This window comes from Mastomys coucha, unplaced genomic scaffold, assembly GCF_008632895.1.
Source record: "Mastomys coucha isolate ucsf_1 unplaced genomic scaffold, UCSF_Mcou_1 pScaffold9, whole genome shotgun sequence".
NCBI classification, from domain to species: Eukaryota; Metazoa; Chordata; class Mammalia; order Rodentia; family Muridae; genus Mastomys; species Mastomys coucha.
This window is the reverse complement of record NW_022196915.1, coordinates 10,155,175-10,168,140: the sequence shown is the minus strand read 5'-3', so window position 1 is coordinate 10,168,140 and position 12,966 is coordinate 10,155,175. Positions and strand designations below refer to the sequence as shown.

The 12,966-nt window shown below is 43.9% G+C and overlaps 1 protein-coding gene and 1 pseudogene across 34 annotated transcripts in view; one reads left to right on the top strand and one right to left on the bottom strand.

Annotated features, from left to right (window-relative positions):
- The window catches only part of Kcnma1 (potassium calcium-activated channel subfamily M alpha 1), a 744,152-nt gene that overhangs the window by 640,403 nt on the left and 90,783 nt on the right, over window positions 1-12,966 (top strand). For 28 of the 33 annotated variants that reach the window (XM_031361079.1, XM_031361066.1, XM_031361082.1 and 25 more), the window contains one exon: window positions 4,626-4,719. In XM_031361079.1, the coding sequence (XP_031216939.1) occupies window positions 4,626-4,719 (94 nt within the window). Of the gene's footprint in view, window positions 1-235; window positions 323-4,625; window positions 4,720-12,966 lie in introns of all 33 variants that reach the window. The other 5 variants (XM_031361068.1, XM_031361060.1, XM_031361069.1 and 2 more) reach the window with 1 other exon arrangement.
- Window positions 9,715-12,966, bottom strand: part of LOC116085115 — a 4,461-nt pseudogene continuing 1,209 nt past the window's right edge. The window contains exon 2 of the transcript XR_004116428.1: window positions 9,715-9,727. The product of XR_004116428.1 is annotated as a small integral membrane protein 1 pseudogene (transcript). The remainder of the gene's footprint in view (window positions 9,728-12,966) is intronic.

Below are 12,966 nucleotides of genomic sequence, written 5' to 3'. Positions count from 1 at the left end.
TACAAAGGAGAATGTCTTCTTAAGTTTTAGATGTCACCCCTCCAGAAAGTATTTTAGATGGTCACTGGGGGTGTGGGTAGGGGAGACAACCTGCCATTCAGCCACAAGGGAGAAACTTGCATTCTAACACAAAATGATGGTTGTGTTTAGTGTTCAAAACCAGTTGGTAACTTTTGTAATGGACAATTTCATTCAGGATTAATTTCAATTTTCTTCTCTCCTTATTGTTTGGCAGTCAAGGTTGAAGCTAGAGCACGCTATCACAAAGACCTATTTGTGCACAAGAATGCAACTCCCAATTCTCGACGTGTGCCCAAGCCAGGTGAAGGAGTGCTGGGCTTTGTCCCAATATTTAGTAACTGCCTGGTACCCCTCAGCATTTCACTGTAACACACTAAGCTCAGTTGCACAAGAGAGGACTACTGTGGCTTTCAGCATGCATTTAACTTCTTCGGGCCACAAAATTTGAAACAGAAAAGCCATTAAAAAAATGGACAATCATGAAAACAACCCCACTCTCTGTCTAGCAGCTTGCGCCCGACTTCAGTAGGAAGCCCCTTCAGTTTGATGCCTTTGTGTTCAATGCCACTATGCATGCCATTTATTCTAAGTGACTCCAGTGTGAATATGACATTACTAATGATCTGCTAAGTGTGTGCAGATGTGGGTTACTCCAGATGTGGTCATTAATAATGTAATGGAGATAGCTGTTTGACTCATGTTTATGAGTTGTTACCTTTTATTACTTTTCTGAGTTTATTTGCTTTGAGCTATTTTTTAACTCCAGCCAACAAACTCACCTTTAAATCTCAGAGCTTCATCCCCACCCTGCCCTCCTTAATCTCTTGGGAAAAACAGGGAAGAGGGAAAATGCCCCAGGGTGGAGGGGACTGGTGGATTCATCCCAGTAAGTATTAGGCTACTTGGGCAACCTGAAAGTCATAGTCATCACCCACATCAGTGGTCTCTGGCATAATGCTTGCAGTCTGGAGAGGAAGACAAGGCAGGGATTTCTTTAAAAAAAAAAAAAAAACTTGTAAAATATCTGATCATTTTGAAGTAAGCCCCAGCCTCTGGCCAGTGTTTCTGGAAGATGTTTCTTTGCTCTTGCTTAAAAACAGAATGCTGATGGGAAGGGGAGCGAAATGTTGTTACAGATGTTCAGCTCTGCATTAAGGCTGTTGGAATTACCACACATCTTAAATCAATTCCCAGAGCATTGTCTGGAGGTTATGTCACCGAAATAATGAATCCTCTTTAGTCAAGAAAACACAAACATGTTAAAACGTCATTGTAAGTTTAAATTAAACTGCAGCGCAAACCAGGGGATCTGAAGCCTCATTAGACCTGCCTGACATTTTCCTAATGCTGACTCTTCTCCCCAAACTGTAAAACTGTTAGATTCAGGGCCTATTAGACAAGAGAGCGCTGGGAAGTTACAACAGAACATTATGTGTTATACTTAGAGATGCGCAAAAACAAGCCCTTGAATTTTATGAGGGCTCGAAGACTTGGGAGAGTTCGGCTCCTATAAAAATTCCATATTAGATCCCCAAACTTGTTTGTGTTTTAAAGAAGCTGGCAAATCAGGTTTCTTTAAAGGAGCACCTCTCCATTAAGCTTGTGTGGAGGCACAGGAAAATTTTAAAAAAGGTAAATTGCAATTAGCCAGAAAGCAGGTTAAATACTGTGACTCTTCCGTGCTCCTGAGGCAGGGGCTCGCTGCTGCTGGAACCTGTTTGTCTTTTGTGAAAGTGAGTAAAGTCTCTCTTTTAATTCTGTTTTCATTTCTCATGTAGTCACAGAAGCCATGAAATGAGAATTATATCTGAGAGATCAGCTACTTTTCCTAGAACTGCTTTCTGTAAATAGGCAGACATTGGTAAAACCCAAAGAGAGGATAATAATTAAATATCTTTTATGTCCCTCTTTGTAAGAGAACTTATCCTTGATCCTCTTGTGCGACCTAAGCCACATGTAATGCTCTCCATTACACAGCATTCGTATATTTAAGCTGAGGACATTTTCCATCCCAGCTCTTCAGGGAACAGATTTCCAGGCTCCAAATAAAGCTTTGAACATGGTTCCATGGAATTGAACAAATCCCAGTCTAAATGTGCTATGATTATGATGGATGATCTCTCAGAGTCACAATGAAAACAAATAGTCTCCTCGAATCGAAGCAGGCATTAGACTCTTCCCACAATGAGGTGTCTCCCCAGAGCTAGCTAACACATATTAACTTGCAGATCTCACATCTGAAGAGCCAGGCCAGCCAACAGCAGTGACTGGGTAAAAGGGAAATGTGTGCTTAACCAAAGAGGGTACTTTATTAGAGGCCTGGAGCTCATGGGGAAGGAAAAGTTAAGCAAAGAAGCTAGCAGAACAACCAGGGCAAGTGACAAATAGAGACTCTTTCCACAATTTGCCACAACCATTGTAACGTGCAGTGGTCTCCAGTAAACCCAGCCATTGTCAACTGGGCTAGATGAAAGACCTTTTGGGGTGTCGCACTGTGAGCTTATAAAAGGAAAAGTACAGTTTGTACCTCCCAAAACACATACTCATAAACTCACATAAAAACTCCTTGAAGTGGCATGCAAGCAATCATCCAGGTCACGCTGTTACAGTGGAATGGTGGCCTCACACACTAAAAGATAGCCTTGTGTTATGTGAGGAATCAACATGAGACCTCCTTCTGCAGCCTAAGTCAGAAAAATGCAAAAGTATACCCAGGCATGCGTGTGAGCACGTACACACACTCACACTTTATCCTGCCTCTGATTGCTTTGGATGCCTCTTCCCTGTCCTCTGAAAGGAAGATGAATTCAGGTCAAACCCAGAGTGCCTGTTTGCTAGCTGAGAGATGCATATCAACTCTAAGTGATTTTTTTTTCAATACCATTTATGTGGCTTGTATTTATTTCCTTTAATCTTTTAAGTGCTGTTTAGTCTCCGTGTGATTTGCTGTGGATACTCATTTCTGATAAGATGCGATATCCTCCCAGCCACACAGTCCCAGCCTGGAGCGCTAAGTGACTGATAGGGTCTCCGCCTGAGTGGAGCCTAGGGTAGGAAGTGGGGGTGGGAGTGTAGGAGGGAGCAGGTGGGAGAGAGAATGGGGTTGTGAGCCTTTGCAGGTCCTTTCTGCCCTTGATTCCATCTGGTGTTCCTCTCACCTCGACACACCATTTTCCCTTAGACTTAGTGTCAGTCAGAATGAGGTAACCCCAAATTGTCAGTAAAACAGCTGCTCATAAGAAGTGGGAGATTCTGAAGCCAATTTGGAGTATGGTTAGATTGCTTGAATACTTGTGGTGCTGTGTGTCCTAACCACCTACGTTTATTTAGGGTTTTCAGGGAAGTACTGTAGGATGCATGTTCTGTTATGGGTCTTCTGGACAAATAGCAAGCAGCTAAGCTGGCCTATCCACCCCCCCACACTCCCACCTAAGGCTCATACATATTAACGTATACCAAGCTTCTTTTGATGTTGTCGCTACTAATATTTCTCTTCTTAGCTTTAAGGTAACTTCCATGCATTCTGAGTTTCAGGGCTGTTTCCTTCTAGTCTGTATGACAATCAACTCTAAGAATCCGAGGATCCTAGATCTCCTTCCTGACATCACAGCTTTAGCCTGGACTGTGTGAGGGTGGGGAGAGCAGGACTACAATTTTTTGGTACATGCCCCTGGATGACAGGTTGGGCTAAGTGTCTCCTAATTATCCAGCATCTCTCTTTACAAAGCATGGTGCAGGCTATCCCATCTCCAGTGCTTATTAGTGGGTATCTTTGGACAAAAGCAGCAGAGCGCCTTGTGCTCTGTGTTGTCCCTGAGTGAAGCTTCACCTTGCTTAGTGGTCTGTGTGGTTTAGACATTTGGAAAGCAGTCTATGGTCTCTTCTACCCTCTATCCCCACCCGCCATACCATTAAGAGGCTCATTCAGTGGCCACCTCTTCCTTCATGCCAATGTTCTTCACCGGCACCAAGTACCCTCCCTGGCACAGCTGCAGGGAGGAGAGCTGAGGTGGGCTGGGGACTCGAGCCTACATGCACTAGTGTTCCCAGCCCATTGTTGAACCATGGGCAGCCAAGGCCTGGAATCTCTGTCTGTCCTCAAGACTCTTGCTGTAGGTGCAGGGATTGGGAGCCAGTTAAGATGGTTCATTTGGAAAGGCAGCAGGCTGGCAATTAATCTGCTACCTCAAATCCAACTCTATTTCTGATTTTGGTTACAAGAAAATTCATTTCAGTTGTTCAACCAAGCAAACTATTAACTCTTAACCAAAATTAACTCAAGAATAATGATGTGATTTTTTTTGTGTGTGTATAGATAAATCACTATTTTCTCACCTTTCTTAATATGCCAGGGCATTTATATATTGTTCTAGTCTGTTTACAGTGCATGCTCAAGGGTTGGTATATAAAGCAATATTGCTTCAACCTCCTCTCAGCTGGTCTCTCTGACTAACGCATCCAGTCTTTGTCATGGGGCCTCTAAAGACAGCCCTGCCTCTCTAGTGAGTGACTGAGCCTTGAATGTGTGTCCTTTGATATCTTGCCTGTGTTTCACAGTCTGCCCTCAAACTGTTCATAATCTCACAAGCTGCCTGTATTTGCAGTTGAAGATGAGCAGCCGCCAACACTGTCACCAAAAAAAAAACAACGTAATGGGGGCATGAGGAACTCACCCAACACCTCGCCAAAGCTGATGAGGTAAGCAGATCCCCCTCAACCCCAGCCTGCTCGCCTCCCCAGCTCCTTCCCTGGCTTCCCCACCTGCTCAAACCCAGGCCCAGACCTCCCTCCCCAGTCAGCTCCGTGGGGGGAGGGGAGCGAGATCGTTAGATGGCTTCTTAAAGGCTGGAGTATTTATTCTGTCAGCTTGTCAGCAGTTAATGATAGAGCTGAAAAAATTCTGTCATGAAAAACAGTTTGAAAAGCTGTTTGAAAAATACATAGGCTTTAAAGTCTTAGCTGTCACCATGTCCTGTCTGTGTGTAGTTCCTAAACAGCAGTGGCACTAATGACGCTGGGAGCCAATCAGAGGGACTCTGTGGTTAGTTTGCCTGCAGCAAGACTCTTTCTGCTGGAGTCCCTCTGAGGACTGGTTTCTGTACTTAAGGCCATATGTGAGATGTATCATCACAATAAAAAATGAACCTGAAGATTACCTTCCTTTTATCCTGTCGATGGAAATCAAATTTCTGTTAATTGATTTTGACTGAGAAAAAAAAAAGTTTAATAATCTGTGGGCTTGCCAAAGCAAAGTTCACAAGCAATCCAGTTCTGCTCAGGTTAAAAGCAGTATTAATTTATGGAACTGGGTGTGCTCCTTCTTCCTTCCTTCCTTCCTTCCTTCCTTCCTTCCTTCCTTCCTTCCTTCCTTCCTTCCATCCTTTCTCCTTATCTTTTTTCCTTCTTCCCTCTCCCCTCCCTTCCCCCTCCCTCCCTTCCTTCCTTTCTTTATTAATCTATCCTATCCCTCTTTCCCTTCCTCTTCCCCTCCCATGACATCATCTAAGAAATAGCAAATGCAACAGAATTTCAGTACAACTCTGCAGGTTCCTGTTTGGACAAATTCATCTTGTGTCACCTTTGTTTCTTTGATTGTCTCCCAGTACTACCATCTGTTTTCTCAGACATCCTAATTCTCCAACAGTATAAATGACAAAGATTTCAGGGCCTGTGAAGATAGTCCAAAGAGTAAAAGTATTTGCCTTACAAACGTAAAGACATGAGTTTGATATCCACAATCTGTGGGTGCTGGGGAGATGCCAGGTACAGAGGCTCATGGGTAATCCTAAAACTGGAGAGACTGAGACTGGTGGATTCATGGGGCTTGCAGGCCAGCCACCCTAGACTACTTGGTTAGTTCTAACTCAGTGAGAGACTGTCTCCAAATAAGAGATAGAAGGTGTCTGAGGAATGGCACCTGAGGTTGTCCTCTGGTCTCCATGTTTGTGTGTGTGTGTGTGTGTGTGTGTGTGTGAAAGAGAGAGTGAGAGAGAGAGAGAGACATGGGGAGAGGGAGGGAGGGAGGGAGGGAGGGAAGAGGGGAAGGGAAGAGAGGAAGAGACTGAGATTTCAGTACTGCACTGCTCATCCTAAATGGTCCCTCTTCTGGAAATATGTGCCTCCCTGACATTATTTGCCTCTTTCCTGGCTGTGGACCCCTCTTCCTGTGATTACTGGAATGCAGTGTTGATTGTTTCTAATTCCCACTTGTCTGCATTCTTGCCTCCTCTGTGTCCACCTGCCTGGGACATAGATGGGGACTTGTCTTTCAGTATTGAAGATAGGGATCCTCCTGGCCCCTTCTCTCTCCTTTTTTTTTTTTTTCACGTGTACACATCTCTACTCCTGTGAAAAAGGCTTCAGAGTCTTATACCTCTTCTGTGCAGCCTTGCTGGGGCTCCACTGATTTACATGCATGTTTACAGTTTACGAGAAGGAATAAAAGGCACCAACTGCCAAGCCACTGGGCTTTATGATGCCTGTTGTCAGCCTAGCATACAAGTCCTATTTACTCACCTTTAGGTAATCGGCTTATCTAATGCTAATAGTTTTCTCCATTTAAAGGAGAGAAAAGCCCAAGTGCTTTATTTTGCCTAAATTTAGAGAAGCAAATAAATAAATAAAGAGGAATCTGAAAAATGTGAAACCTTGGGAGCCAAATTCCCTGTCCCTGTTTGCTATGTAAAGTATGACTCGCCGCTTTGATCTCGAGTAATAATAATTCTGAGGAGTTACACTGTTTTCATATGCTTCAAAGCTGTGTCAAAGTTTTGCTGCTTAAGGGTACTTCTTTATTCTGTTGGCTCTTGGGTACCAAGATGACAGGTCTCCTGTAAGAGGTGGAGGCTTTTTAAAGTTGTAGCCTTCAGCAAAACATCAAATTACCAAATCCAGGGTAACATACTTCTACACAAATGCCTTTTCTGTAGATATATTATACCATATATATTAAATACTTTAGTGTTACGTGCTACATTTTATGTGCAATAGAAAGTGATGGTTGGAGGTAGCCTTGGGGGGACTTTTTTCCATAAGCAGAGAAAGCTAGTGTATACCATATCAAGTATGGTTTTTACAGGACTTTCTGCCTGAAGGCCTTTGTAAATAAGTAATGATCAACAGATTGGCTGTGGGTTTTTGAAAAGCATGCCCATGTCAGTTTGCATGATGGGGGAGAATTTTCAAAGTGGATCTTGCTTTCATTGCCTGCCTGAGAGGGGCTGAGGGAGACAGTCATCCCAGGCCAAAGCTGTCTGCTTCGTAGTACATCAGAATAGCTAAATGGGGGTCAGGTGGTGAGCCAAAACTTGCTAAGCTACAGAACTCAGGCTTCTCATGTTGGTGCCTATGGGCTGCTGAACCCACTAAAGTTACTGTCATCTGATGTGTTATCTCACCTGTCTACAATGCTCTCTATCATGGCTTAGCTGGGGAACACCATCTACACAAGTAGATGATACTCCTCTTTGTCCTTGAATTTCCCCCCTCAGGTGTTTAACATTCTTTATCTAATGTCAGAGACGAAGGGGCAGTTGAGTCTCCTCTATTTTTTTTTTTCATGTCCAGCCTAGAAATGAAGGACCCAGCCAAAGGGCCTTCTGGTTGACCCTTGAATGTATAGCACTGTTAATGAGACTTCCAAATCCTTTTCTTTCCGATCTCTTTTGATGATTCATACCCAGACCTTCGTTCCTGTTTCCTCATACCTCTTCAAACGCCCCTTTTCTACTCTTCAGGAGATGGGACTCCAAGGTCCTATTCCTTATGACAGCCCCTCCCCATCCCCAAATCCATAAAGAAGCTAATGGCTTGTTTGAAGTGGGCTTTCCAGCATGGTTCCATGCCTCACTTTTGAGCAGAATCAATCATTCCAAGTGTGGGCAGGTTTTAGTGGCCTATGGGTGGTGATATGGACAGCTTGAGAGAGACTCAGAGCCCAGAATGGCCTGAGATGGTCTATAATTTACCACCCTGGCTTCTACAAATAAAATAGCCTCCAGAGTGAGGCCTTTCTCCAAATCATCTGCTGGCAGGAAATTTGGGGACTCTCCACTAATGGTCCTGTCTCCCTGTTTATTCTGGTGTCAGGCTTATCCTGGTGTTTTAGGGGCACTTCATTCTCTGTATGATCATTACATTACACAGTGTGCATGTGCATGTGCGTGTGTGTCTGGATATGGATGTAGTAGATATTTTAGTCAGTCTCACAAAACAACCCTCACAACCAGCCAGAGCCAATGACAGTAAGGGTGGACATACAATGGCAGATAACCTTTGGCCATTTTCCCCCTGAAAAGTGAGCCACAGTGGACCCTGAGTCCCTTGCACTCTCTGTCTGTCATCTCTTCTTTACTGGCTTCTTAACTGAGAGTTACAGAAAGAACTTCTAGTTTTTACCCAGATCACCAAACCTGTTGTCTTGTTCTTCCTCCCTGGCAGATTGCTGCTTTGTAAGTCCCTGAAGGGTAAGAATTTTGTCTCTAAATATCTCAGTCAAAGGTTTTTAACTTGAAGCCTCACAGACCCAATTTCATGAAAGCTGTCTAGAAAGACAGAAAAGCAAGTCAACCTGCCCTGTGATGAACAGTTAAAGCAGACCAATGTGTAGCTGAACCTACCCCTCCTGCCCCCAACACACACACACACACACACACACACACACACACACACACACACACACTGGGAATCTGTAGCTGAATCCCCTTCAATTTGTCCACAGCCATATATAAGGAGTTGTGTTCCCTGGCTCTCTTAGATGATGAGAATCCATATCTGGGCTCTCACATGTGTTCACAAATGGAACCCCAGAAAGGCCATGTGACTCAGGTGACTGTTCACCTCCCAGGTTAAGTCTCATCCCACAAATGTTCCATGAGGACCTCCTGTGTATAAAGTGTCATGGAAGTCTTTGAGTTTGGTGGAGTAGAAGAGGGTCTAGTCTTCAAAATGAGACAGGCAAGCCCATGCCACACAATCAAGTAAGAAGGGTTTATAGTGTCTGTGAACATGGAAGTACTACTGTCCCTCAGTATGGCCAAGGTTTATTTGTGAAAGATAAAAGAGGTCTAGTTTGCCATCACTTATAGAAGATCCTCTACTGATGGTACTATCTCCTCTGGTTCATGGTTGCCTGGGCATAATTTTCAAAGTGTTGTGATTGTAAACTCATTGATCATCATAGCTCTGTAAGCAAGTATAGCTCTTTCATATGGCAGATGAAGAGGCTGGGACACAGAGAGGTGAAGTCTATCACATCTGGGGAAGTCTTATAGCATCAGAAAGGTGAAGGACAAAGTGATGGTGCTCAGACCACTGCACATGGCTTAGTATGGCTACAATGGTAGCTCCATGGAATAATATCACAGGAGTTGAAAATGTGTGTATATTCTAGTCTCCCAATCATGCAGGATCTTGTCTGTTGTAGGTATCAGGAAACCCTTGCATGTTTTTGAGGAAGTGGCTCCCTAAGTTAGGTATGGAAAGATCACTGGTAATTTTATAAGGGTGTCCCTGTAGTTCCCCATCAGGGCCTTTCTGTGACCATAAATATAGAGATGTGTAAGAAAGATCCTACCCAAGCCTTACCCTTTATTAGAGTTTTCTGAGTATTGAGGGACTCAGATTTGCTGTTTAACTGTGTATCAGGCCCAAATTAGACAGTGTTCCTAAGAAGGTCACATGGTATTTCTAATATCAGTCCTGAGATCTGGAACAAGGCAGAAAAACACAGTCATGAGGATTTATGTGTGGTATGTGTCAGAGAGACAATTTATACGAAGAGATAGCTCTCACCCAGGCTAGCACAGAAAATTAATGATTCCCAAAACAGAGGCACTGGGCACTTTGAGGAGCACTTCATGTCATGAGACCCAGGAAGCAGCAGACCTCAGTTTCCTGAGAGGGAAGGGAATATGATGTGAAGGAACACGTTATCCTCTTGGACACTAACTGATCATTAGGTGAAATGAACTCATCTACTTGTTAAATCATATCCCTTCTCTTTTGACTCATACCTTTCATGGGGACCTTTTGTTAGATTTTCTCACATCAGACCCTGCTACTGTGACAGATTCTAATAATAGGAAATGGTAGAATGGCCTGGAGCCCATTCAGGGTTAGGGACAGAATGCCACCCTCCCAATTTTTCCACTGGGCAGAAAAAGAAGGGAGGCAGGGACAGGTTAGCTAAATAAATTCTTGCCCTAATGCACAAACTAACAGCATGTGACAGTCCCCCATGGGACTAGAGAAGGAAAAAATCATGGGTGTCATGATTCCAAGGTTTGGATGGACTTGACACAGGAATCAGAACAAGTTAGTGCTCAACAGAAGGTCATTATTCTGTCCTGTCACTTCAGAGGCCATAGAAACAAGGATCATGTACATTCTCCTGAGCCATTTCTTCGGGGTAACAGTGGTAACTTCCATTTTTCTCTGAAGATGATGCATAGCAAGTGATGCTGCATTAGATGGAAACGGGGAAACACTAATGCAATTAGAACCAGAGAACCTGAGAGGGTCCCCATGTTGTCCCAGTGTGGCTAGAGCCTGGTATGAAAGGTTTATGTAGGTGGCTCTGTGATTGTCAATTTGGTAGAAGACAGTGGCTGGATCCTAGAAAGGCCACATCTCAGAGACAAGGATGGTGGGAAAGGAGTTAGATACCGAGTTGACAGATTCTGTCAGTGGCCAGACTATACAAATCAGGATCCTCACAGCAGAACTGAAAATGTTATTTACCAAGAGCTAAAAGGCACCTGGGAGTGGTGGCTGGAACTACCACTTACTGGTTCTTACTAGAACCAGAACCATGATAGAAACTTGAAGTGATAGGCTCCATCTTTTAGAATTATTCATATTTTATACTGGAGTCCCCAGTTCCATCATTAATAACATCTATATGGACCACTAAGGGCATTATACCTAATCCCTCACTGCTACATAGTTAAGGCAGCTGGCTCAAGGCAAACTCCAGGCAGCCTTGATTGCCTAAAGACATAAGTTATAGTCTCCTCTCACCATGATGTCTTTCTTTTTTTTTTTTTTTTTTTTTTTTTTTTTTTTTCTTTTTTTTTTGAGTATACACTGTAGCTGTACAGATAGTTGTGAGCCTTCATTTGGTTTTTGGGAATTGACTTTTAGGACCTCTGCTTGCTCCAGTCAACTCTGCTCACGCTGGCCCAAAGATTTATTTATTATTATAAATAAGAACACTGGACCTGTCTTCAGACACACCAGAAGAGGGCCTCAGATCTTATTATGTGTGGTTGTGAGCCACCATGTGCTTGCTGAGATTTGAACTCAGGACCTTTGGAAGAGCAGTCGGTGATCTTACCCACTGAGCCATCTCGCCAGCCCCCATGATGGCTTTTTTAATGGCACATACTCTACATTAACTCAAATATACTGTCTCTATGTAAAAATGATTAGAAAAGCCCAGAACAAGTTATCATAAGATAACAAAAGAAGCAGGCTCTTGCTAGGCATAGATTCTGAAAAGCATGCTGGGTGTAGTGATGCTCAGAGAGCAGAGCACTTTGAATAGTTCTTGTAAATCTGATTGCTTATTGAGCATCCACTGTATCCTCTACGGGTTGCTGAAAGTGCACTGAGGTGGGGTGGTGGTGCGAGATCCTGGGCCCGTAAAAGTTCAGCATCTAATGAGGCAGATACAAATCCTTTTCTCTGAATGAACAACTCCTACCTCTGTAAGGAAAGAGTCACAGAACTCACTGATGCTGAGGAGGAGCATTTGAACCAGAAGATGAAGTCTAAGAAACACCCTACAGTTCCACAATAGTACCACGAGTGCTCTGTGGGGGAAGCTTTATGGGGGAAGCCATTTACATGGAAGGGTTGTGGGGGCCCTGTGTTCACATTTCACCCTGATGACTATTTCTCGGAGCTCACTGTAAGACAGGTTGGCCTCTATCTGTGGGGGATGCTCATGGTGATGGAGAAGGCCTTACCATGTGATGGAACCTTGGGTCCCAAAAGGTTAAGCAGGGAGAAGGGTACAATTCTGAAACAATGTAGCAACAACTCCCTTCTTTCAGGAATTTCTAGAACTCCATGTGTTTTAATGTGAGCTTCTGAAGTCCAGTGTTGAACTCAAAACCATATAGTTTACTAACTGGCTTTTGCTGTATTTGGATGTAAGATGAACTCTCCTCTTTAAAATATAATTCGACTTCCTCACAGCAGGTCTGCCTAGCGAAGGGATTTGCGGTTTAGCTTTAGGCTCTTGTCTTCAAGGCAAGCTTTTTGTATTTCTGCTGTGGCAGGGCATTTAGTTCACTTCCTGAGATTAATTGATGGCAAGTGGCCTTCCTTGCTCTGCACACCCTCAAAACAAAGATCTTTTATTCTCCTCTTGAAGTCAGGCATGCTTAATTTCTAGCTGTGGACATCTGAGGTAGGAATTGAGAGGTGAGGAGCAAAGGGGGGGGAAGCCTAGCTCACTGGGGCTGCTGTGTTATAAATAGTGGGCATTCCTAAACCAGCCTTCAGATCTTTGGCACATGACAAAGACTCACACAAGCCTTAATTGATTTTTGAGCCACTCCTTAGCGCATTGTCTTGACAAGGAGCTCGTGGGGGTAATTTTCTACTGAGTATTCATGCAAGCTGTGCACTTCATACATGCCCTTGATGTTGTTTGCTCTCTCTTTACAGCTTAGGGCATTGTGAGTTGGGCTGCAGGGGTGAGGGAACCAGACACAGCTGCCTCCTGTGGGAGAGGGGGGCACTTAGGGAAGGGGGGACAAGCCAGACTGGCTTCTGGTCAGTCAAAGTCTTTCAAAGGATAATCCCTCTGCTCCTTTGTAGCTCCCCTGGAGCTATTCTGCAGTGCCCCCACTATTTCCCATCCATACACATGGGCTGTTAATAAGCCAACATGCCTATGGGTATTAGTTCGATGGTCAAATGACAAACTGGGGGGGG